This window comes from Stegastes partitus, unplaced genomic scaffold (genome assembly GCF_000690725.1).
Source record: "Stegastes partitus isolate 25-593 unplaced genomic scaffold, Stegastes_partitus-1.0.2 Scaffold2006, whole genome shotgun sequence".
NCBI classification, from domain to species: domain Eukaryota; kingdom Metazoa; phylum Chordata; class Actinopteri; family Pomacentridae; genus Stegastes; species Stegastes partitus.
Genome location: NW_007579737.1, coordinates 19,446 through 44,105, shown reverse-complemented (window position 1 = coordinate 44,105; position 24,660 = coordinate 19,446). Strand labels below are relative to the sequence as shown.

At 43.8% G+C, this 24,660-nt stretch overlaps 4 protein-coding genes across 5 annotated transcripts in view; 2 read left to right on the top strand and 2 right to left on the bottom strand.

The window, feature by feature from the left end:
* Positions 1 to 2,783: 2,783 nt before the first annotated feature.
* Positions 2,784 to 5,929, bottom strand: smim10l3 (small integral membrane protein 10 like 3). The gene is made up of 2 exons (XM_008303442.1): positions 5,593 to 5,929; positions 2,784 to 3,582 (listed from the first exon to the last, which is right to left on the bottom strand). Exons 1-2 carry the CDS (start codon positions 5,770 to 5,772, stop codon positions 3,562 to 3,564), a joined length of 201 nt encoding a protein of 66 aa, XP_008301664.1. The 5' UTR covers positions 5,773 to 5,929; the 3' UTR covers positions 2,784 to 3,561.
* A 1,356-nt stretch (positions 5,930 to 7,285) lies between these two features.
* On the top strand, positions 7,286 to 13,120 carry LOC103373537 (ras-related C3 botulinum toxin substrate 1-like). Its single transcript, XM_008303441.1, has 6 exons — positions 7,286 to 7,636; positions 8,677 to 8,748; positions 9,245 to 9,362; positions 9,587 to 9,649; positions 11,217 to 11,376; positions 11,473 to 13,120. Exons 1-6 carry the CDS (start codon positions 7,602 to 7,604, stop codon positions 11,601 to 11,603), a joined length of 579 nt encoding a protein of 192 aa, XP_008301663.1. The 5' UTR covers positions 7,286 to 7,601; the 3' UTR covers positions 11,604 to 13,120.
* A 1,075-nt stretch (positions 13,121 to 14,195) lies between these two features.
* On the bottom strand, positions 14,196 to 17,312 carry whr1 (winged helix repair factor 1). The gene is made up of 7 exons (XM_008303440.1): positions 17,246 to 17,312; positions 16,247 to 16,342; positions 16,009 to 16,151; positions 15,680 to 15,915; positions 14,794 to 14,891; positions 14,542 to 14,689; positions 14,196 to 14,335 (listed from the first exon to the last, which is right to left on the bottom strand). The coding sequence occupies exons 2-7, from the start codon at positions 16,338 to 16,340 to the stop codon at positions 14,290 to 14,292; spliced, it is 765 nt and encodes a 254-aa protein (XP_008301662.1). The 5' UTR covers positions 16,341 to 16,342; positions 17,246 to 17,312; the 3' UTR covers positions 14,196 to 14,289.
* A 129-nt stretch (positions 17,313 to 17,441) lies between these two features.
* dxo (decapping exoribonuclease) overlaps positions 17,442 to 24,660 on the top strand; it is a 9,316-nt gene continuing 2,097 nt past the window's right edge. The window contains exons 1-6 of one of the 2 annotated variants that reach the window (XM_008303438.1): positions 17,442 to 17,664; positions 18,507 to 18,975; positions 20,609 to 20,835; positions 24,025 to 24,244; positions 24,321 to 24,456; positions 24,538 to 24,632. In XM_008303438.1, coding sequence (XP_008301660.1) covers positions 18,509 to 18,975; positions 20,609 to 20,835; positions 24,025 to 24,244; positions 24,321 to 24,456; positions 24,538 to 24,632 — 1,145 coding nt within the window. In that variant the 5' untranslated portion in view covers positions 17,442 to 17,664; positions 18,507 to 18,508. Of the gene's footprint in view, positions 18,124 to 18,506; positions 18,976 to 20,608; positions 20,836 to 24,024; positions 24,245 to 24,320; positions 24,457 to 24,537; positions 24,633 to 24,660 lie in introns of both variants that reach the window. The other variant, XM_008303436.1, reaches the window with a different exon arrangement.

Sequence of the window (24,660 nt, the reverse complement as noted above, 5' to 3'; positions counted from 1 at the left end):
CTGGGAGCTGATTCCATCAGACAGGAGCTGATAGCTGAAGGCTCTGAATCACATGTACATTTTGTTCTGGCAGTCCTTGAACATTTTTTTTGTGAATTTAATTTCTCTGCCGTGAGTCTGTGACAACTTTTGATTTTTGTTTTTTCAAAACTTTCTTGTCTTAACTTTGATATTAAATGATGTTGTTCTGTGATTTTAGATGGATGTAATTTTAATGTTGTTTTGTGAACGGACCCCAGGAAGACCAGCAGCCACCTTGTGGACGCTAGCGGGGATCCAAATACAGAATAAACAATGCTTAGTTTTAAACAAAACTCAGGGCTTCACAGCTTACAAAACTGTAGAAACTCAAAGTTCCCACACAAACAGTTCCCTTCATGTGACTGTGTGGAGGTCCATTCAAATGCTGCATTGCGGCTGTGAATGAATCAGTTCCCAGTTTTATCACTCTTTCACACTCAAATGAAACATGTGAACTGCTGCAGATGCCAAAGGCTAACACTCTGTAATCTTTATTCCTCTACCCCCCTTTTATTTTTTCATTTTTTATATTCTAAGGGTACAAATGGCGGTTGGCAAAAACAGGGTAAAGATAACGCGACTTATCCTCCATCTATAGATCTCTGTGTGCCAGTCCTCTGTGATAACCCCATTAAAATATTTCCTCTGGCAAATCCCTGAGAAATAAATCCTCTTTTTTTTTTTTTTCAACAGAAAAGAGGGGCGGGCAGGAAGGTCTGTCCGTCACATGGAGAAGTACAGTTTCCTTGGCAACCGCTGATGGTTTTTACGCAGCAGCAGCAGCAGCAGCAGCAGCAGCAGCCTGGCATCGGAGCGGCTGGTCGGGAGAAGTTTGCAGTGTGGACTTTAAAGAAGAATCACACATATTGATCACATTTAATGGGGAAAGTGGAGGAAAACACACCTCATGAACTATAAATAGCAGATTTTGGGACATTAAATCAGAACGTGAAGTTGATGCTCTGAATGAAACAGCTGTGCAGATGAACCGTGGTTATGTGACAGCCTCCTTTCCTCTGTCTGTCTCTGCTGCATCAGGCAGCTTCAGCAGCTCCTCGGTCTGGTCCCAGCTGATGGAGGACTGGCTGAGGGCTGTGGCGGCCTGCTTCCCTCGTGTGGACAGACAGTATTACAGCACCGGCATCCAGCAGAGGAAGCATCTTCTATCATCATAAGAAAGGCATATGTCCGTCCATGTTGCATTTAACAGCTGAATGAATACGTTGAGCAGCCTGCTCTTGTCTGGGCTGATTCATCTCATACATATATTCAGCTGACACACGTTTACTGAAACTTCAGAGCAAAGAACTTGTCGCTTGTAACTAGAATTTGATGGAGGAAATGTGTGTTAAAAAACAAACATGTGGACTGGTGGATGATGTAGAAAAGATTAAACAGAAAACCCACCATAGAGCATCTTAGGAAGGTTTTGAACCACCAGAACAGCTCGGTACTGGTTCTGGTGACTGTGAAGGCCACAACATAAGATTAAAGTCCATTTTATCCTCGTCAAACATTCACTCGTGTTCTTTGAACCCTGATCGACACCAACGGAGCGACCAGACCTGCTCGCTGTCAGGGGTCCAGGTTCAGCTTTTGAAAAAGTTCTTACAGGACTCCAGGTGCTCTTATTTATATATCTGTGTTAGGTGTGTTCAATTAAAAAAAAATGTGTTTAAAGTGAATGAAATTTTGCTTGAAAGTGGAAAAAGTGGACAAAAACCCTTCGACCAGATACAAGAAACTGTGACGTCTGAGAACTTTATTGTGCACGAAGAACTGCAGTGGTCCCCAACCACCGGGCCGTGGACCGGTACCGGGCCGTGGGTCATTTGGTACCGGGCCGCACAGATAGAATAAATACGTTTTACTGGTTTATTTTTATTTCCAGCGGCGTCTGCAGGGTGTTTTATTCTGAAACATGACCAGCTTGTCTTCCCGTCACTTGACTGTCAGTTTTTATGTCCGGCTGCTAAATGAAGCCGTCAGTCAATAACAAACGTCTCAGGAGAGCTGCTTTGGAAAGTGGGAGAGACTTGATACTGAGACAGGAGAAAAAAGTGAACATGTTAAGCAATAAAAATTAATTTTATTCATTTATGAAACTTTTCAATACAATTATTATGTGTTGTGTGCGTAATGACTTGTTTAAAACCGGTCCGTGGTGCAAAAAAGGTTGAAGACCGCTGGTTTACTGCATGGAAGTCTCTGGCAGTATTTTCAGGACTTTGGCAGTTATTATACTTCTATATTTGAAGAGTTAACTTGCAGAAACAGAGAACTCCGTCTTCACAAACCCACTTTTCCATCGTCTACCTGCGACACCAACCAAACTTCAGTTGTCTCTGTTTTCATCGTTTCTACTGAGTCACATCCACTCAGCTTCAGTCTGACTGATAGCATCTCAAGCAAACCACAAAAAACACAAGTTTCCTGAAAATCTACAAAGATGGAGTTATCTGTTTTTACAGATGAACTCTTCATTCCTTTACCTCTGTTCTTGGTCTTTATGAACTCTACTTTTATCTTCTAATAAAACTGGTCAAAATAAACGCTTTTTTTGGGGATATCGTTTCTCTTGTTTGTTTGTTTTTTGTCTTCTCAAATCGAATGTCTCTGTTGTACCTGCAAGCAGAAGGTGATGTTACACATCGCTTAGAAGGAACTTCCAGGTGAAGCTACAAGGACAAAGCAGCTGGTTTTATGGTAAACCTCCAATAAACGAGATGGCTGTTGGCACACGGACAGAAAAGGCTGAGAACTGTGATTTCATTGATTTATTTCCTCCAGACTTCGACCATTCTCACATCCACTTCAAAGCCCCACATACTCCACAGAAATCAAAACTCGAGACAAATGCATCTAAAAAAACAAAAAGAAAAACAAAAGTTTTGCAGGTAACATTTTTCAGAATTATCCCGTCTTCCAGTGCCGCTGATATGCAGAAACACAACGGAGAGTGTGACGACCTCAACAAAGACATGCAGTGATTCCCGTTGGTAGATGTCCAGCAGCAGCAGCTGTTGTGTTCTACAACAAACCTAAGAGACCACGTACCGCTCACACAGACAAACCCGCCTCAAACACCAAGTGTTGAAGCCACCAAGGAGATGAATACATGCTGGTTTGTGACATGCAGTGACGATATTTCCGTTTTAAATTAAAGTGAAATGGATCCAGTTTTTGAGATGTTCCCACTGAGCGCCTGACGGACAAACATGTCGGAGCAGCTGCACAGTTTCACGTTAACAATCCTCCGTCGTCCAGAGAGAGGAATCCTCCCGGATCAGTAACTGCAAGGCGCCTTTAACCTCCACCTTCAGAACTGCTGCTCACCCTGTCGCGTTTTTGCAGACATCACTGCTGCCTTCACCTGCGAAGGCACTGGGCTCTGTGACGACGGAAACGACCAGCCGCGTCACTTCTCCTGCAGAGTTAAGCGTCCTCTTCGTCCACATCGCTGTGCAGGGGCAGCCGGTGACTGTCAGAGGCTGGAACCAGGCAGCGCTCGCTATTCATGGTTAGAGTCCTGACGAAGACTCAGTGGATTTCAATGTGGACCTGTGCAGAGAAGAAGAATCTGTCAGGCAGCACACACTTTAAATTCAAATCCAGTTTGTTGTCATGGTGCTGCACATCCACAGCAGTACAGGCAGGATGACAGAGCCTTTCTCCAGGAACATAAAGCAGTTTAAATAAACAAGTGTTTGCATCTCTGGATCAGCAGTTCAGCGTTCTGACAGCTGGTGGCATGAAGCTGTGGATCAGTCTGGAGGTTCTTCCTCTAACGCTCCAGAAATGTTTGCCTTTACTCTAGACAGAATGAACATATTAGATGTAATCTAGCAAATCCAGGAATACGACATCAATAATAGGGCTGAAAAATGAAGCAAAAAATTCTCAAAATCACAATATGTCCAAGAACAATATCTGTTTCTTCCCAATATTCTTTAAAAAAGGTCAAATGTGTCACAACAGATTCTTTGAAATGACGCGTGTGCGGCTTGTCTGGCATAAACTTCAGTAGAAATTATCATCCATCCATCCACCCATCATCTCTACACCTTAATCCTCACCAGGGTCATGGGGGGCGGAGTCTATCCCAGCTGACTCAGGGTGAAGGCAGGTTCACCTGGACAGGTAACCAGTCTATCACAGGGCTACACTTAGAGACAGACAACCAAGCACACTCACATTCACACCTACGGACAATTTACAATCACCAATTAACCTCAGCATGTTTCTGGACTGTGGGAGGAAGCCGGAGAACCCGGAGAGAACCCACGCTGCACGGGGAGAACATGGAGACTCCACGCAGGAAGATCCCGGGTGTCCTCACCGGGACGCCAACCGGCGACCTTCTAGCTGTGAGGTGCTAACGGTGCTAACCACTGATCCACCTGCAGCCCAGAAATCCCTGTTCCCACAAAATCACTCACTGTGCAGCTGTAATATGTGTGAGAAGATTCTTCTGTCTGTTCTTCTAGCAGCGTGCACTCAGCATGTTAATTCTGATGAACACTCACTTACATGATCATCAGTAACTTCATCCTGATCAACCATGTAAACACTTACTGCATTTGAATTAATATTGCTGCAACTAATGACTCCTTCCACTGTCGATTGGCGCCTCGATGATTGAATTAGCCGTTTGATGTATAAAATATCTGACAAAGGTTAAAAATAAAATGCATATTTTTTGTTCAAAACCCAAAGACTGTCAGTTTCCTGTCATAAATGAGGAAAGAAGCCAGAAAATATTAGAAGTGGAATCAGAGGATTTACCTGAGTAGCTGATTATCAGTCATGCTGACGGTTAATTAAATACTGGACAACAAATCACTTGCTTGCTGCAGCTGTACTGATAAATAAGAACTCTCAGTTAAACTGTAAATAATACGAGTAAATCTTAGTACAGGCTGAAGCTCTGGAGACGGTTTAAGAGTCATTCAGACTGTAACAATTATATTTAGTCTTTAATTGATTAAATGATGTTTAGTATCAGCTGATCAGCTCATAATCTGAGATCTTTGAGCTGAAATGAAATGAAAAAAACAAAACAAAAACAGCTGGTTTCTACCTTAGTTCAGTTTAATATAACTGAGAGCTGGAATTTGGGATTAAATAAGTTGGATTTGTGCAGCAACAAACATTTTTGTTGTTGTTATTTATGTCTGATATCGTATAAACCACTAATATGCAAAATACTTGGCAGATTAACAGCAAACACCAGCATGAATCTTCTGCATATAAAACTAAATGTAATATTCAGTCAATCCTTAAAACACTGGGAACACCTCTCGAGTCACAAACTGATGATATCGATGAATTAACACCGAATTTGCAACCAAAAGCAAAGTTTATAGTCGCACTGGACTGTTTGAGTTCTACTGCTGAGTTAGAATGTTCTGATCCGTACATGAGCAGAAGTCTGCAGAACATGAAAGGCCTTTAAATCAGCTGTTGTCTTGTTGACATCAGCGGGCCGGTCCAACTGAACCGGGATCAGCAGCTTTAAGTCCTCCCACCGTGTCCGGTTTCACTAAACAGCAGGTGAGTTTCAGCATTTACCTGCAATCTGACGTTAAACATCATCGAGGCCACCAGGTAGATATACGGGAATCTGATTCGCAGCCGCCATGCGAGATCAAAAAATATCAACAAAGTCCTCGTCAAGCCTTTGGAGAACACCCCGTACGTCCGCCCAGCGGAGCCCGAGAACCGGAGCACTAAGTAGGACAGACCCGCCATAAAGGCCCGGCGCTTCGTCGGTTCACCGAGTCAGCTGGAGGAAACGGTGACAGTTCATATTTCTATCGCTGGCTCCATTTTTTCCATATTGGCTGTGTTGGCAGAGCTGCTCCACCCCGACAGCTTCTCCACCGACTCCTGTTATGGTCATCGGGCGGACCGATTGCGGTGTGACACACGGAAGTAGGAGGTATCTTGGGCAACCGGCCCCGAATTCCGACTGTCAGGAGGAATGAAATTACAGCATTAATACAAGCAAACAAGCTTAGCTGCATATTTCAGCTTTATAGCCACATAAAAAAGAAGGAAACGTAAATACACACTTAAACGTGTACACAAAGGGACTGATGTAGCTAACATGTTTATACAACACAAATTCATAGTTTATATGCATATGAATTATTTATCATATATTTATCATTCATACTAAACTATATTATATTGTAGTTATTTCTAATTATTATATATTATATTATATCTATTATATGAATTATTATATGTTATTTATAATGATATTTATTTATTTGTATTATTTATATTTCTCATATATTCACAATCGACCCGTCCAGGGTGTCTCCTGCCTTCGCCCTAAGTCAGCTGGGATGGACTCCAGCCCCCCACGACCCTAGTGAGGGTAAAGCGGTGTGTAGATAATGGATGGATGGATATGTTCACGGTGCCATGTATTTATGCTACCGTTTGGCTGCGACCATGCTCATTCCTGACTGTATATACTTCCTACTGGCTCCTCTAGTAAATATATTAATTTTATATTCTTATTTGTCTTTTTATGCTTGTATTTTGCACCACTGGAGTTGTCTTTTAATTTCGTTTTACTTTGTGTATGACGACAATAAAAAGCATTCTACTCTATTCTATTATATTCACTTTTTTTCTTTTTTGCAAAAGTGTGCCTGTATATTTGAACTTTTCAATAAATTCACAGTTTCGAAAGGTAAACTGTTGAAAGGTAAACTTAGGTTCATTAGTTCTTGCGTGTTTTTAAGGAGCCGGAGACTTCACATTCAGCACAGTTACGATGAGAAAAGTGTAATTCCAGAGAGGCAGATGTGACAGCTTTGTGTTCTGTTCAAGGTATTTTGTTAGTTTATTTGTCTGCTCTGCCCCAGCATACGTGTATGTCCTCATTTAAAATAACTTGTGTGACAACATGTTGCTGACACTGCTTTACCATGAGCTAGCAGGACAGCCTGAAAGACAAATCCAGGGAATAAATCCTTAACTTCAAACTTCCTCGTAATCAATCGGGTGGTCGAGCTGACGTCATTTCCTCTCTCAGTGTCGCACCCTAAGTAGTCCGACTTTTTATGTTTTATTATTAGTTTATACCAACAAAAGTTAAATATCTTTCTAAAAACTAATTACTTGATAATATATGTAAGTGTATCCTGTATTTAGAACAAGCGGTGACTGTCCAGCTGCTTGTTTTTTAGGAGGCTTCGGGAGTTTCTGTGGGCGGATCGGCCCGGTGCACCGGATGCACCATCTGCTGGCGGAGGCTAACTTCATTTTTTTTCTTAGGGGTGGTGGCCGCTGTTTTGCTTCATAGCTTCCAGATCAGCCCACGAAAGCATGGGAATGTTGCGAGGGAATTTCTGAGTAAAGTTTTGTTAAAGTGCGAGATAAGTTGCTGTAAGTCTCCCCGCCGGCCGCTGCACATCCCCGGAGCTCCGCCGCGACACCGAAGGCCGTTAGCGAGACGCTGTTGGGACGTTTCAGCAGCGAGCAATCCCGGACAAAGAAAGAGAGACTTGCGCTAACGTTAGCTGGCTCCCGGGCTAACTTAGCATTCCTCCAGCTGCGGCGCAATGCAGGCCATAAAGTGTGTTGTTGTCGGAGACGGGTGAGTGAAGCTAGCCGGGCTGATGCTGCTTTGTGTGTCTAACTTTACGGCCGGGTGTCGCTGGAAGGCTGTCAGCAGACGAGCTAACGGGAAGCATTTTCACTCACATTTTCCCAAACGGCTGAAGTTAGCCACGGAGCTCTAACTACCTGTTCATTTTAGCCACACGGAAATCACCGTTAAGTTCACTGTTTTTCCCCACAAATAAGAGTTATTCGCCATTTGTTGAGCGTACTACTCCTCTCATACGTAGGTGCTGTGTTAGTACACCGCTAGCATGGAGCTGGTTGGCTAATCTTTCACTTCTCTCGCTTGTATTGTTTTCCTCACACTTGGGTGAGTCACAGTTCACAGGACAGTTCACTGAACCTCCTCACCGCACTTTTAATCGGAGTTTAGCAAGAATCACTCAACAGTTGAGAAATGTGAGGAGCTGAAGCTGCTGCGTGTTCACATGATGAGAAGTCGGCTGTGATGCTGCTGGTTTGACTGCAGTGTTTGAGACTCAGGATGAACACACAAGCTGAGGCTGACGCTCAGATGTGTACCAATACGTGGGAGGTAAACACACTCATGAGTTTTTATCCTGGGTGTGGTGGATACCACAGCAGCAGAGTCATCCATAGGCCTGTGACTGGGTCACAGCTTGTATTCTCGGGGCAGACTAGAGGAACCTTGGAGTAGACAGAATTCACATAAAAGGGAACCTCTGAAGTTTCAGATTTTGCAAATAGCCCTCGTCTAGTGAACTTGCGTGCACGTCTTGCAAAAACAAAACTGAGGCTGCACCACATAGAGTATGAGATCAAATCATTCCAGTGGTCCTGATTGAATATTTGTTGGTGTTTTAGTGTTTGTATGTGCAATTCTGGGACAAACTGTATCAGAAAACCAACACTGGAGGCCTTTTTACTGTGGATAACTGCTGCTAACATGCCCCTGGTGAACTGGTCAGGATCTCGGTTAATCGGACGATAGGAAAAGCCTTAGTTTGCCCTTTTCCCCCCATAAACACTGAACACATCTCTTCTCCCTTCCAGAGCTGTGGGTAAGACCTGTCTGCTCATCAGCTACACCACCAATGCCTTCCCTGGAGAGTACATCCCCACAGTGTGAGTATCTGAGACTGCAGTGCAGAGTGTATTTATTTATTTATGTGAGCCAAGCGCCCGTCATTCGTCTCCACCCTTGTTTCCTACACAGTCACTGCATGATTGTTAAGGTGGCAGCTCATTCTTCACTTGCTTTTCAAGATGGAAATTTAGTAGCTTGCAGAAAAGATTACAGTGGCTGCCGTGAACTGTAAATAAGACTCCGGCAAATAAAGATGTTGAAGGAAGTTATGCGAAAAGCTTGCACCTTATCAGATTCTGGACCAACTGTACTGATTTCTATCACTGTCACTGTGGCATGGATGGGCTCAGCAGCCACATCTGCCAGAGGATGAATCATTTTCAATTCAGAGGGCACAACAGATCAATTAAAAAATTGATTTCCATTTCAATTTTGTGTCTGCTCCCTGTCACACTTTGACATACTACTATTATTTTATCAGTGTATCTTCAGCCTGATGAGTTTGGCTCGTTTACATGTCGTCATTTCTGTCAGGTTCGACAACTACTCTGCCAATGTTATGGTGGACGGGAAGCCGGTGAACCTGGGCCTTTGGGATACAGCAGGACAAGAAGACTATGACAGACTCCGCCCACTTTCCTACCCACAGACGGTACAATAAGAAGGCAGTCAGACAATGCCGTATTATGTTTTGCTTGTTATTCTCCTTACATAATCCATTTGGAAAGTTTGGGTTACGAGAATGAATGAGGAAGTTAAAAGGAAAGACAACAACACACCTTTGTTAACACGGGACTGTTTTTTTCTTCCTCTAATGTTCTTAACAGGAGACAACTGCTGTGGGCTCTGATTGCTTTGTTTTCTTTGTCTTACCAGGATGTGTTTCTCATCTGCTTTTCGCTTGTGAGTCCTGCCTCGTTTGAAAACGTCCGTGCCAAGGTGAGCAGCGACTGGAAGGGAAAGCGTGTCAGTGTGGCTCAGTCGGAGCAGAGCTTCAATTAGCCTTTGACATAACTTGAAAACCAGTTTAGGTGGAAACCTAATCTAAACCTCCACGTAACTAATAAACTTCCTGGAACAATGCGGTTTTGTTTCCTGAAAGATCAACAACATGATGGAAAATAGCAGCTACCAGCTATTGTTAGTGTTGATAAATCTTCAGATCACCTTCTAGACAGTCATTTTTAACTGACTGTCATTAAGGCAAAGGAGCAGTTCATCCTTATAGCAGAGAAGATGGTAAATGTTTGGCAAAGTGGAGTCAGTCAGCTATTTTTTTTCTAAGACTAAAGCATTGGGGTAAAAATAAAACAAGCTGGCATAAGCACAGTGTGATGTGTGCTAATCGCTAAAAAAGAAAAGCAGTTTGCCCACAGTGTTCAAGTCGACCACACGTAGCCTGGATCTGTCCAGTCCTAATGTGAATATTTACAGAAGTTATTAACATTTTGCAGTCAGTAATACTGTAATATTTAAATGAGCTAGCTGTGACCTTCTCACCCCTCAGGCTAATCAGCAGTCACCACACATTGTCCATTAGTTCACACAGAACGTAAACATGTCCGTGGAGCTTCTGCACTCTTAATAGTTCTGAAGTCTAATGTTTAGTAACGGTTTGTTCATTATAAGACAAATGGGCAACATGGCAGATGGTCAAACTCAGCTTTAATTTAATAATCAGGTCCTTGTATTCTGTAATCACCAGGTGACTTTATGAGAGCGACAGTATCTTGTACTTGTAGCTATCAGAGGTGGTGGTGGTCAGCTACGTGTCGCAGCATCACCAGGGAACAGATTAAAGGTGAAGTTGCTCTCAGTGGCAGGACCCTTGTAGCTTGAGCATATTTTCACAATAACAAGCTGAAACCGTTTCACAAACCTTATTTTAGTTTAAATGTGAAGAAAGTTCAATAATCAATATGTTTTTTTTCCCATATAAAACGTGGGTCATGTGATTGCTTGTATGCTGAGGGAGTTTCTCTTGGCGATAAACCAACAGGAAATGATTATTTGACTCTGCACTTCCCCTCAGCTCTGCCAAATGACGTTTTGTTTTGGCTTTCAAGACCACAACTTTACTGGAAGGGTTCACTCTCACTGCTCCCACGGTGGCATCTCCACACTCCGTCACAAACCCACTGAACAGAACCGGGCCAGCACCAAACAGAGCCGGGCGTCTCGCTCAGGAGGTCATGACATGCTTTAAGTGTAAACAAGCATGACCTCATATTATGGCTGATGGATAAACTTTGCTAACAAGTTCACCAGAACTTAAATTCTGATTGTGTCTTAGCGTGTTGTCCAGCCCGACTCGTGGCCAAAACATCTTTCCATGAAGTACTTGGTGATTCAAAAAGTTGCCTCTCCTCTGTCAAAGCACAAGCATATTCATTAATAATGGAAATAATCATTATTTGCTGCCCTACAATTGCCAGCACTTAATAAACAAGACGTCCAAGACAGACATACATTGATGTCCCCGTCCTGTCACTGTTGTCTCCTGCAGTGGTACCCTGAGGTGAGACACCACTGTCCCAACACTCCCATCATCCTCGTGGGCACCAAGCTGGATCTGAGAGATGACAAGGACACCACGGAGAAGCTGAAGGAGAAGAAACTGTCTCCCATCACCTATCCCCAAGGACTGGCCATGGCCAAAGAGATTGGTAACAACTTCAGAGTTTTCTCAGGCTAAAATCGAGTTTGTAAAAGAGGGAAACATTCCAGAAATAAACCTGTGTCCTTTTCTGTGCTCTCCTCAGGTTCCGTCAAGTACCTGGAGTGCTCAGCCCTGACCCAACGTGGCCTTAAAACTGTGTTCGACGAGGCCATCCGGGCCGTCCTGTGCCCTCCGCCCGTCAAGAAGAACCGGAAGAAGTGCACCCTCCTCTAAGATTGCCTCCACTGGAACAGTTACAGGGGAACGTGGCTGCTAGTGGTGAGGGTGGCTAAAGACACAGGAGAAACACACCAGTATACACACAAAAACCATGTACTTCAGATTCTGTCCTTCCATGAGTGTAGCTACAGCAGTTATACCAACCATTTCCATGAAAAATTGAACATAGTCAGCTTTAGGAGAAGGGCTTGGACTACCATAGACCCTAGTTCTTTCCTAACAATGTATACTGTATAGACAAGACTATGAATTTCTTGAGGCCTTCTAAAATGGATTGGATGTTTTGTAAAAATGGACCGTGGAATGTCTTCGATTTGTTCTTCCACCGGTTGTCCACCTTTTTTTTGTTTACAGTCTTGGTTGTTTGTTTTGAGTGGAAGAAATTTTGCCAAATACATCCTGCACACACGCTGCATTTTAGCTGAACAGAAAAACCTTTGTTCATTTGTCTCACACCTCCAAAACACAGCCGGCAGTTTGCTGTTGAGAGCCGCTGTTCGTTCAGCTCCTCGATCGACGGCATTCCCAAGCCCCGAGTTCACTTTCTCGTTGTGACGGTAGTTGTGTCATCACACTGTCTGCAAGGAGCTTGAAGTAACCATCTGTGAAGTTCTTATTGCCTCGAATGACTGTTCATGTACCAGAACCTCTTTGCCAGTAGTTAGTTTTCAGTCCTAGTACGATTCATGTTCATTGATTCTCACGGATCGAATGACACCTGAAACATACTGAAAATCCAGACTGCAGACACCAACAGTGCTATTAATCCCTGAAAAATCTAAACGATCCAGTATTTTATGCATTTGGCTCCAATTGGACCGGTCACGTTTAGGACATCTTTCTTTCCTCTTTGCAATGTTTCCCCCAGAAGCGTATCGACTGTAACGCTGCCCAGGAGTGCAAATCTGAAAACTTGATGACATGTGGGATTAGAAACGTTCAGGTGTTTTGGTGATGGGGAACAAGAGCACCATTAATGCTCTGTGGGCATTTATCCTTTTTGTGCAGCACGTTTTACTTTCTTTAGCATCACTACTGGCTAAGCAATGTCACTAAGAAGAGCATCTACGCCTGCTAACAGCGGTAACAGAGCTACTGTCGGTCGTGGTGTAGTCAACAGTGTACTCATCTTTTTGCTATAATCATGTGATTTGACTATTTTGTATCTCACTCACTCACTGTATTGTTAACTAACACTATGAATATCCCTTGTTTATTACCTCTGCAGTTAACGCTACCTTAATCTCCCTACAAGCCTAGCTTTTTGTAATTAATGCTGACAGCATGTATGTGCATCATATACTGAAAACTTAAGATTAGAATTGCTACAGTTATATTTTTTGCCTATTTACAAGATGTATTTGAACTACTAGATCAGGGGTTAAGTTCATCCGTGTTGTATTCAGACATCAAGCTGTGCTTTAATTCAAGCCAATGTTGTGACTCTTTAGTTTTATGGATAAAAGCTATTGTCACTTTTTGAAAAAGCCAATAAATTCCTGTAAAACAGACGTATTGCTGCGTGTTTGTCACACGGTGCGACCACAGTTTTCCTTTAATTCAACACAAAAACAACCAAAGTATTAGCGACTCACTTAACTGCAGACAGCTCGTGTTTGCTCTGGAAAACAGACAAGCCCAGATAATTAAAATGCCATTTATTTACAGACACTTGTCACATCTAGCAGGTGAAATGCTCCGTCTACGTGTCCACTTAGCGTGTTGTCAGTTTTAATGAGAGCCAACATGCAGTGACTGACGTGGAAGACGCGTCAGGAATTATTCTGTCAGCTGTGTGGTTTCTACGAGCTTCTGTCCCTCTTCGTCTGCTGAATTAAATATAACGTTATAAAAAGGCAAAGTTTTATGACTGTTACCATAGAAATGATTAATTCAACAGATTAGAGTTGTTCATTGGATTTATTGGGCCACGGAACCCTGAGGGAGTATGTACACATCTGATTCAGATGGACAATTTCAGTACCAGAAATATAAAACTGAGCTACTTTCTGGACACTTTGGCAGGTGCAGATAGTAATTATGATGAGTAATGTGTGACATTTAAGGGAAAGAAACATTTCATCTTTAAGACAAGATCAACCAAAACCTCACAGGGTCATGTCAACAAAAGTGACTGTTCATCAACCCACAAGGGTTGGTCATACATTTGGCACAGAGTCTACATCTGAAACCTTAAATTAATCCATCCATCATCTCTACACCTTAATCCTCACTAGGGTAACGGGGGGGCGGAGCCTATCCCAGCTGACTCAGGGTGAAGGCAGGTTCACCTGGACAGGTAACCAGTCTATCACAGGGCTACACTTAGAGACAGACAACCAAGCACACTCACATTCACACCTACAGACAATTTACAATCACCAATTAACCTCAGCATGTTTCTGGACTGTGGGAGGAAGCTGGAGAACCCGGAGAGAACCCACGCTGCACGGGGAGAACATGGAGACTCCACGCAGGAAGATCCCGGGTGTCCTCACCGGGATGTGAACCAGCGACCTTCTAGCTGTGAGGAGCTAACGGTGCTAACCACTGAGACACCTGCAGCTAAATTAATCCAGTCAAACCTCATTCAAACACTTTTTTTAACAGTCGTCTAATGCCTTGTGTATTTCTCATCCCCGTTCACTCCCCGGCTGATGACTGTCAGCCTCGTAGCAGCTCAGGAATCCACAAATCGCAGTAATGTGCCCGAAGTGGTAGGTATGCTGAAAGGAACAAACAAATGAGGTGTGTTCAGTAAAGTCAAAGTGCAGGATTCCCCAGAGGCCTGAATAAGACATAAAATAGGTCAGACATTTTGACAAAAACCACAAGAGAAAAAAAAACCTGCAGCTACTGAACTGTGAGGATCAGAAACGAGGAGCGTTTTTTATCATTAACAGCATCCAGTACTTGTACAAACTGGTACTACCTCTCCACCAGCTCTGCTCCAACAATGTCATGGATGTGGTACTTCATGTGGAATTTCACTTGTGAAGTCGTCCGTCGCTCCTCAATATCTGCCTTCAGGATTTCGCTGTACTTGGACTTCTTCACCATGCCGAGCACGGCTTTACGGCCTAACCAGAGAAGTGGTGACACGGTTAGAAACAAACAGTCCTGCAGGTAGCGTGTGAAAAGTCCTGCAACAAAATGGAGAAAAGTGAACGGGACATAAACCCACCTTGTATGAAGTACTTGGTGAATTTGCCGGAGTTGGGAATAGAAAGCCACCAGCTGCCTGCATCCCTCACAGTCAGGACCCCTGACTTCACCAGCTGCCTGGGTGGTGGGAGAAGAAAGCATGTGCTGACCTGTCAACATCACCGAGACAAGCTGGGGCTTCACATTTAGGTGCAACACTTCTTAACTTCTTGTAAACCTGTAGATCAAAGTTGAACTGTGTCCTCTCTGTTTTCTTGGCTGCACATGAACATCAAGTTAAAAACTGTGAAGATCTTGTCCATAACTTCACGCACATTTCCCCCAACATTCACTTTCATAGACATCTACTGGAAATGTAAATAGTTTGAATAAATCTCAGCAGCAGCAATTTGTTTGTAATGTTTAACTAGACTGAGTTGTGTTTTCCATCCATCCATCATCTCTACACCTTAATCCTCACCAGGGTAACGGGGGGGCGGAGCCTATCCCAGCTGACTCAGGGTGAAGGCAGGTTCACCTGGACAGGTAACCAGTCTATCACAGGGCTACACTTAGAGACAGACAACCAAGCACACTCACATTCACACCTACGGACAATTTACAATCACCAATTAACCTCAGCATGTTTCTGGACTGTGGGAGGAAGCCGGAGAACCCGGAGAGAACCCACGCTGCACGGGGAGAACATGGAGACTCCACGCAGGAAGATCCTGGGTGTCCTCACCGGGACACCAACCGGCGACCTTCTAGCTGTGAGGCCACGGTGCTAACCACTGAGCCACCTGCAGCCCGAGTTGTGTTTTAGTTTGATTAATGATTCATCAAAAGGAATCTGGATTGTTTTGCTGCAGTATGACACAAGAGTGAAACTTAAAAAGCGTGAAACGGGCGGTTATCTTTCATACGTTATCTCAGAGTCCGTGAACAGAAACTCCGTCAGCATCTTGTCCTTGCTGAAGCTCAGATCCGTGCAAGAGGAAACGGCTTTCTCCAAGAACTTCTCCACTGCTGCTCGCGTCACTTTGCCCTCCTCTCCGGCCAGAACTTTGGTCTTGTAGTCCAAAGCAAAAACCAGCCCAAAAGCTTCTGCGTCAAAGCCGAGCTGGAACATCAGCAGTTCTCCGCGTTCACGCAGTTTATTCTGCGTAGCACAGAGGTGACACTGGTTGTGTTTTTGCATTTAGATCCACAGAAATGGTCAATCAAACATACAACATTGCAACGGCCATCTTACCACCTCCTTGTCCACCAGAGTCTTGTCGTGGTGAATGCTGTAGAGTTGGTGCTTCAGCACAATTTGAGGTAAGGCATCATTGAAGAGTTTCCTGGGAAACAGAGTCATGAGGTACTCCAGGGTGGACCTAATGTCAGTTGGTCCTTTCAGGTGAAAAAAATGGAGCCAAGTGTGAATTTTGCATCATTTAATGAGTTCTCAGTAAAACTATAATTAGCTTTTTAGGAGCCGGACGTACCATCTCCATCAGCATCAGCTCCAAACTGTTCTGGGCCATTTCTTCTTTTCTTCACCTTGAAAGCGTCTGAAATCAGAGCCCGTTTCCTGTTCATACCTGGAGGAGAAACCATGACCGTTTATCCAGACAGTCAATTTCTCGCGTCACAAATTTACGACTGTCTGCCAAAAGCTGACTGCGTGCTTCTTGTTAAACCTTCATCATGTGAAAATACACACAGCTGAGAAAAAGCACGTCTCTGTGAAGCTTTATCGTTTCTTATAGTCTTATAATTGTGACCAAGAAAATGTTTGCAGTTTAAAGCGTCATCAGGCCAGATATTCAGGACAATCACAGGTATTGTTTACAGTCTTAAGTTGTGTTTGTTTGCCATTTCTAGCATTCTTGTTTATTCTGTATTTAACATGATTTACAGATGGGTTCTCTCTTTTGCAATTATCAAATGAGCTATAATCTTTGCACTATAATATATCCTCATGAATGAAATCAAGTCATTCTGGTGAATTAATAGCATGCCAGTCACCATGTTGGGGCTCAATCAGTATCTCCGAGTGGAAAACTACATTTTAGGAGCTGAACTGGTCCTTTAAAGTGACTTCAGGAAGTGATTTGTTCATCATCTCGAGCATAAATCAGCTAAAATACCGCAGACACATGAGGATCATGACACTAGACATCATTTGCTGATCTGTGTGTCTGAACTGAGCAGACGATCACTTGTCCATTTTTTGACACGACAGTGAACGCAGCACAGATTTCTATTTGGGTTTTAACAACCAAACAACCAGCAGCAGCCCTACCGCTGCTGAATTCTGTTGGACGGATCTGTTACCTTTCCGCTGCTTTTAATAAACGCTGTTTTTGGTGTAGTTTTCATTCAGACTGTCTCGATCTCTCTGGTTCGGCCACCGGCTCGGCAGCTGAAGTTCTGAGGCAGCTAAGCTAACGCAGCTAGCTAACGCCGTTCAGGTGTTTGAGCGAGTTGTCTAGAGCTCTTACCTGCTCGCTAAAGGCAGTCACACTGAGTTTCCACATTACTTTGGTCCCACCCAGCCGCACACCGCCTTCACAGCTCCAAGCGGAAGCGTCCGACGTCTCCTGCAGACAGTTCCTCAGAGATGAACCGGAGGAAGTGTCGTGGCTTCCACCGAGCGGATTGGATTAAAACTACACCCGGAAGTAGCGTCAGGTTTGTTGTTAGCATGCGATGCTAGTTAGCTAGCTGCCCCGCCGGTGGACCAAACGCATTCATTTGTTATTTCCCTCAATCTGTGGTTATTTCCTCTCTCATTTTCCATTTAAGTTTTGTGTTAATCGGAAAGGACGCTGCAATTTATGTTTACTTTGTTTTGTCGCTGCGGTTGATTTAACATTACCAGAAAGTTAGCATTAGCTTTGCTACTTTGGCTGGCTAAGAGGTTGGTCTGAATTTTTTTTACCTGTAAATTAGTTATAACCATATTTTTCAGGACAAGAAAATGCACGTTGCAAGCACACGGCGACTGCATATGGAAACCTACAGGAACACACCAAGTCTAACTGCATCTTTGTGTTAGGACTGGACGTGCACGCAGCTGTTGCGTTATTTGCGCAGATCTTCTCATTTAAAGTGAATTGATTCCACGCAAGAAAATGCCACAAACTAAGTGCGTCAACATTACAAGAAGTAAAAGAGCAGGCTCGTCATAGAATAGACAAGCAACCCAAAGTCTACAGTGATGTGTGCAGCGTGAGCCTGAAAAAGATTTACAATTAATACTCACTCAGACTTAAAAAAATAAATAAAAAGATACAGAAGAGTGTTGTAATATATAGAGAAAAAAATATCACTGGAAGCATTAAATGTAGGTGATGGGTACACGGTCTAACCTGTGCAGGTAGGTAGCATGTGATCACAATATTTTATTGTTTCTCAGGGAGAACCTGCTTCCATTACAGTTAGTCCCATTCAAAGTCTTAGAAAGTTAGACAGTAAAGAAATTTAAGATAAACATAAACTGTAAAAAAATATACATTGTACTAGGAAAACAGAAATATAAGCATGCAGTGTAATAAATAGAGTTCTACATTGTGTTATTGCACAGACACGTAGTGATTGCACATGACTAAAAATAGGATTATTATTTATTATTGTTATTTTAAAAATGCAAGGACCTGGACAGTGACAGCACGCCTGCATGCAGCACTTTGTTGGACTATCCTGCAGGAGAACACGACTATTTAGAGCCTCGGAATAATCACTTTTGTCCGTTTTACTCAGAAATGGACCACTACAGATCCCGCAGTCCCAACTCCAGCTACCACAGCCGCCACTCAGCATACGACAGAGAAAGAGGAGACAGAGGAAGGAACCGCTGCGAGAATCAACGCCTCAGACCAAACAACCACCGGCAGCATCAGTCCGAGTTGGCTGCAGAGAAAAACCCGCAGAACTCTCGGGCTTTGAGCACCAGAAGGGAGCTTTATGAGCGGGACTTTCCTGTGTACAAACAGCCGGTGGAAGTGGGGAACTTTTCCCTCGACTCTGAACGCAGATTCTTCAATGACAGCAGACAGATGAGATACTATGTGGAACCTGATAGAAACCCGAACTTCAACCTGAGGGACGGATACAAGGACCGCTTCATAAAGAGAGATGACAGCGTGAAGGAGAAGCTGAGCCACATCCTCCGCTGGGTCATAGCCAATAGATCAAAGCTGACCACGAGGATGACCACAGCCTCGCCTTGGTAAGGACTTAGCAACTGTTACTGCTAAATGACTGACTTGGTTTCTTTCCTTTGGCCTCCAGTGGCCCCTGGACACCTCGCTGAGCAGAAAGCATCCAGGACTCAATTAATGTTCAACAGCGAGGACGTTCAGTGTCCGTGTTTCAGCAGAGACCTTTAGGGAAAGTTCATCTCCTGCCAGAGCTGCTGTTGGTAAATCCCCAAAGACGAAACGCTTCTTCATCACTAATCTGAAATCTGAAGTGCAGGCGTTTTATTGTTGGAAACACCTTCACTGATGTGGATCATTGAATAAAATGAACCACATCTAATAATACGTTTTCCTCCTGACCTGCTCAGAATCAGCTGATTCTTTACCTACAGACACTTTATTTCATGAAGCTAAGTTTTAGCTCCATGCAACATTATTTCCAGAGTTCCAGCCTTGACGTTGCTGCTTTTTCACTGGATTTGGCAGATTTTTTATTTTTTTTTTTACTGAATATCCCAGAAACCTCAAGAAAAAGTTGGAACTTGTAATCATGTCAATATCTAATGCAGATGTTTTAATATTTTTTTTACTGAATATCCCAGAAACCTCAAGAAAAAATTGGAACTTGTAATCATGTCAATATCTAATGCAGATGTTTTAATATATATATATATTTTTTTTACAGAAATTTAAATAACAAAAGTCTATCATTTAGCATCAAAACGAAAATCTTTAATTTTCAAAAATTTATATCAACAAAAATATTCACTTACTTTAGCATCTTTAATTTGGAATATGTTTTCAGTGGATGTGAAGAATTTCCCTTCAAAAAGTATCAAAGAAATTAAAACAGTGCTTCCTGAAAAAAACAAAAAAGCAATTAAAATATCCTAAAAACGGGATTTTCCAGCACTGAAGCTAATTTTAGGATTTAAAATTTTTGTTGCACCAAATGACATTTTGATTTGACAACACTCAGTTGTTTCTACCCACAGCAGAAATTTGGTTTGAATCAAGTGAATATTTGTGAAGATTTTACATTTTGAAAATTAAGGATTTTTCATTTTGGTGATAAATTTTTGATTTTTATTATTTTAATTCTGACATGACAAGTTTTCACTTTTTCTTGAGGTTTCTGAGGTATTCAGTAAGAAATCTGCCAAACCGGTGATAAATGAGCAACGTGGGGAGGCTCTGAATATGCTTTAAAACAACCGCTGAAGTTATAAAATAAAACACAGAGGGCCTATTTTCAAAAACCCCTGACTCAGAAGGGATTTGGAGTGGAGCTGTAGGATTTTGCAGGACTTCATGGTTTAGGTAGAAGTTTTTACAGGATTTTTTTTAACATTATTTTTTAAATACATGACAGAAACTGGGAGAAGTTCTGAAATCTGGGTGGATTGACGTTAAATGACCCACAGGTGAATGCAAAAATATAACTACTATTTGTTAATAAAAACAGGTATTTAGGCAGTTCTAAAACTGTATTTCACATTTTTACATCCTAATATGTATATGGTTTCTACACTTATTTCTTCAGGTCCAGTCCACCACAGAACCAACACAGATAAATGGATGTTTAGCGTTAAACCCGTCCACCGTTAACCACAGCTCTGCCTGCTGGACACGTGTTCTTTGGTCAACCTCTTCTCTTCTCAGTGCTTTAGATGTGGACTTTGTGACGTGGCGAGGACACCTGACCAAGCTGCTGACCACGCCGTATGAGACCAGAGAGGGCTGGATGCTGGCGGCCACCAAGTTCAGAGGCACCATTTACATCAGCGAGGTGGAAACGGAAGCTGCTCAGAGGGAACGGGAGAACCGGACCGAGAGGCACGAAGAGATGATGTACTGGGGATACAAGTTTGAGCAGTACATGTGTGCAGGTGGGTGAATCTGATTGGTGCAACAACTGATCAGTCAGAATTATACCTCTCAATGAACACATCAGGGCTGCAGGTTCTCGATGGTTAGCACCGTTAGCGCCTCACAGCTAGAAGGTCGCCGGTTGGCGTCCCGGTGAGGACACCCGGGATCTTCCTGCGTGGAGTCTCCATGTTCTCCCCGTGCAGCGTGGGTTCTCTCCGGGTTCTCCGGCTTCCTCCCACAGTCCAGAAACATGCTGAGGTTAATTGGTGATTGTAAATTGTCCGTAGGTGTGAATGTGAGTGTGCTTGGTTGTCTGTCTCTAAGTGTAGCCCTGTGATAGACTGGTTACCTGTCCAGGTGAACCTGTCTTCACCCTGAGGCAGCTGGGATAGGCTCCGCCCCCCATGACCCTGGTGAGGATTAAGGTGTAGAGATGATGGATGGATAAACACATCAGCTTTGACAGTTAGTTGGTGGATTGTCATAGTTCAGTGTTCCTCAGGTCTACATTAATTTAAATCCCAAAACAGTGGTATTGTGATTTAAACTGAATGAGAAGCTCTAACTTTTCATCATTATACCTCTAAATACATTTACTTTGACATTTCGTCGGTCCATTTCTGCCGCAAAACAAAAAGGTGGTGGATTGTAATAATAATAATCACCTTAAAAAACAAATCTGACTGACTGACGGTTGACTGACTGAGTGATTGTTGTTGTGTGGAATATGTGTTGTATTGATTAAAAAAAAAAAGAAGGGAGAGAAAGTGAGCTTTTACAAGATTGAATTTCCCTTCTGGGATAAATAAAGTATTTTTCATTTCATTTCAGTTCATTGTAGGTGATGACAAAAATACATTCATGGAAGTTTTTGTTTTTATAATATTAAGATCCATAAACCCTGTTCACATGTGGGGACCCAGCACACCACGGCATAGAAAAGGACGCTGGCGACCGCCGACTGGTAGAACATCTGCAGGAGTTTCCTGCAGATGTTGAACGACCGGAGCCTCCTCAGGAAGTCCAGCCTGCTCTGTCCCCTCTTGTACAGGTCGTCTGTGTTACGTGTCCAGTCCAACTTGTTGTCCAGCCACAGCCCAAGGTACTCGTAGTTCTCTACAAGTTCTACCTCATGTGCCTCAATCAGAACTGGTCGCGGGCATGGTCCAGATCTCCTGAAGTCTATGACCAGTTCCTTTGTCTTTGAGGCTGTCGCGGGGTCCACCCAACAACTTTCCCAAACGGGGAGAAAACAATGGTGTAGTCGTCAGCTGTGGTTTTAAATTTATTATCAGGCCTCTCCAAAGTGCAAAAAAAGTGCAAAAACCCAACTGTACAAAAAATAAGCAAAGAAAATAAAAACTCTATATACAAATCTACAGGACTACATACACACCAGTTCTCCTTTAACTCCAGCTTTCAAAAAAATTCACAGACCAACACTGCCAATACCTCCAACCCCGACTCCAAACTCCAGCTACTCCCACACTCCAATCAGGCCCAGAGCCCTCGGTTTTAAAGGCCAAGCCCCTCCCACTGGGCGTACATAAACATGGTTTTCTATTCTACACAAACAGTTTCACCCCAGTTCACCCCAGTTCACCCCTGCTATGGGAAACACAAAATGATTAGTCAGGGGCCAGGGGTAGGGTTTCCCACAATAACCCATCATCAATCCCAGGAATAATTTTTAAAGGAAAAATAATGAAATAATGCGTGTCATGTGACTGGCAAACCGCGCGGGCCCAAACCATTTAAGCCGGCTGGTGGTATGGCCCGGGTTTGCCCATCACCATGTTGGTGCATTCCAGCCAGCTGCCCACCACTGCAAGGGATGGTGAGTGTGAGTGAGTGTGTGTGTGTGTGTGTGTGTGTGTGTGAGTGCGTGTGTGCGTGTGTGCGTGTATGGACGAGAGAGAGAGAATCGCTGCAAGTGTGCACCCTTGGTCACGATACTTAACAGCAGGAAGTGAAATAGGATGAGGTGTGTGCAGGTTATGGTAACGTTTGTAAATGGGTGTACGTATGTGTGTGTCCTGTGTGTGTGTGTGTGTGCTACGCGGCGGGTGCGCCGCGTTGGCGTGTGCCACGTCAGCATACCGGCCCACTAACTTGGGCTAGTGACGCCATCGCTCCGTCACAGAGGCGTTGAGCTGCAGGTGGTTTTCTCTGCACCAGACAACAAAGTCGTCCACCAGACTCCTGGACTCACTCTCTCTGTCATCCCTGATACACCCCATGATGGTTGTGTCATCTGCGTACTTCTGTATGTGGCACAGCTCTGAGTTGTAACAGAAGTCCGAGGTGTCCAGGCTGAAGAGGAGAGGGACCAGCACTGTCCCTGGAGGGGCCCCTGTGCTGCTGACCACAGGGTCAGATGTGGTGTCCTTCAGTCTGACACACTGTGGTCTGTCAGTGAGGTAGTCGGAGATCCAGTCCACCAGACACGAGTCCACTCCATCCTTTGTAACTTTCCGCACAGTAATGGGGGCTGGCACTTGAGAAGTCCATAAAAAGAATCCTCACAGTGCCGCTTCCCTTGTCCAGGTGTGAGTGGGCTCGATGGAGGACGTACAGCACAGCATCCTCCACCCCAACATTTGCCCAAATGGAGGAGGAGCCGCTCCAGCGTCTTCATCAGGTGTGAAGTGAGCGCCACTGGTCGGTAGTCATTCAGCTCGCTCACACTTTCTGAGTATTTTTTTAGTTTTGGCATCACTCACAATCCAGCAGATGTTTTTTTTGGGGGGGGGTAGAAATGGACCAACTAACAAACAAACTACTGCCCCCAGATGATACCAGCCCTTTGACCCAGATCTATGAGATATAAGGTCATGATTAGGTTAGAATGTTGAGTCTTTAGCTGAAAACAATTAAATACCAAGTCATCATTCTACATAGTTCGTCAACTAATCACTCACAGATTTGACTTTAGTAATAGTCATTCTGGAAAAGTAGTGAAATGTTTTCTGAAATCTTTACTTAAGAAGCCAGACTTTTTTCCATCTCATATCTTCAACTTGTATTTGTATGATTCAGAACATATCAAACGGTTCCTCCGTTTTTCTCTTTGGGCAGATAAGGCCTCCATACTAGTCTGATTAGACAGATATGAGGTGTTGCCTCTAACACACAAACTCAGATCCTATAAAAGGGATTAGCAGGCATTTAAAGTGATAACGCTTCACCTTTGTTCGTCCCCGTAGATAACGTCCACAGTGCTCCTGACCCCGACGGAGTGGTGAACACCAACGAAGCCTTCTGCACCGTCGTACAGACCCGACTCGCCGATCACAGACTTCTGTTCTCCGGCGAGGTGGACTGTCGGGATAAAGATCCCAGCGCTCCGGCTCCTCCCACCTGTTACATCGAGCTGAAGACATCCGCAGAGATCTGCACGCCCAAGCAGCGCAGCAACCTCCACAGGTGGAACAGACCGCCAGTCACCCCATGCTTCACTCTGCTGCCTTCTGCATGCTGAAGGTTTCCTCCTCTTCCTCAGGTTCAAGCTGCTGAAGTGGTGGGCCCAGTCCTTCCTTCCAGGGGTCCCTCGCGTCGTGGCAGGTTTTCGGGATCATGAAGGAGTCGTGGTTTCTGTGGAGACCTTTCACATCTCCAAAATCTCACAGCTCATCAAGGTTTGCTGTAATACTAGAATAAAAAACAGCATGTATGTGCTGGAAAATATCCCCACTCCGTCAATCTTGTCTTTTTAACAGAATGAATACAACTGCTGGAGGCCGACGGTGTGTATGAACTTCTGCTGTGATTTCCTGTCTTTTGTGAAGCGTGCAGTAACCGAAGACAGCCACAGGTGAGTGGAACAACAAGCAATGCTGTTT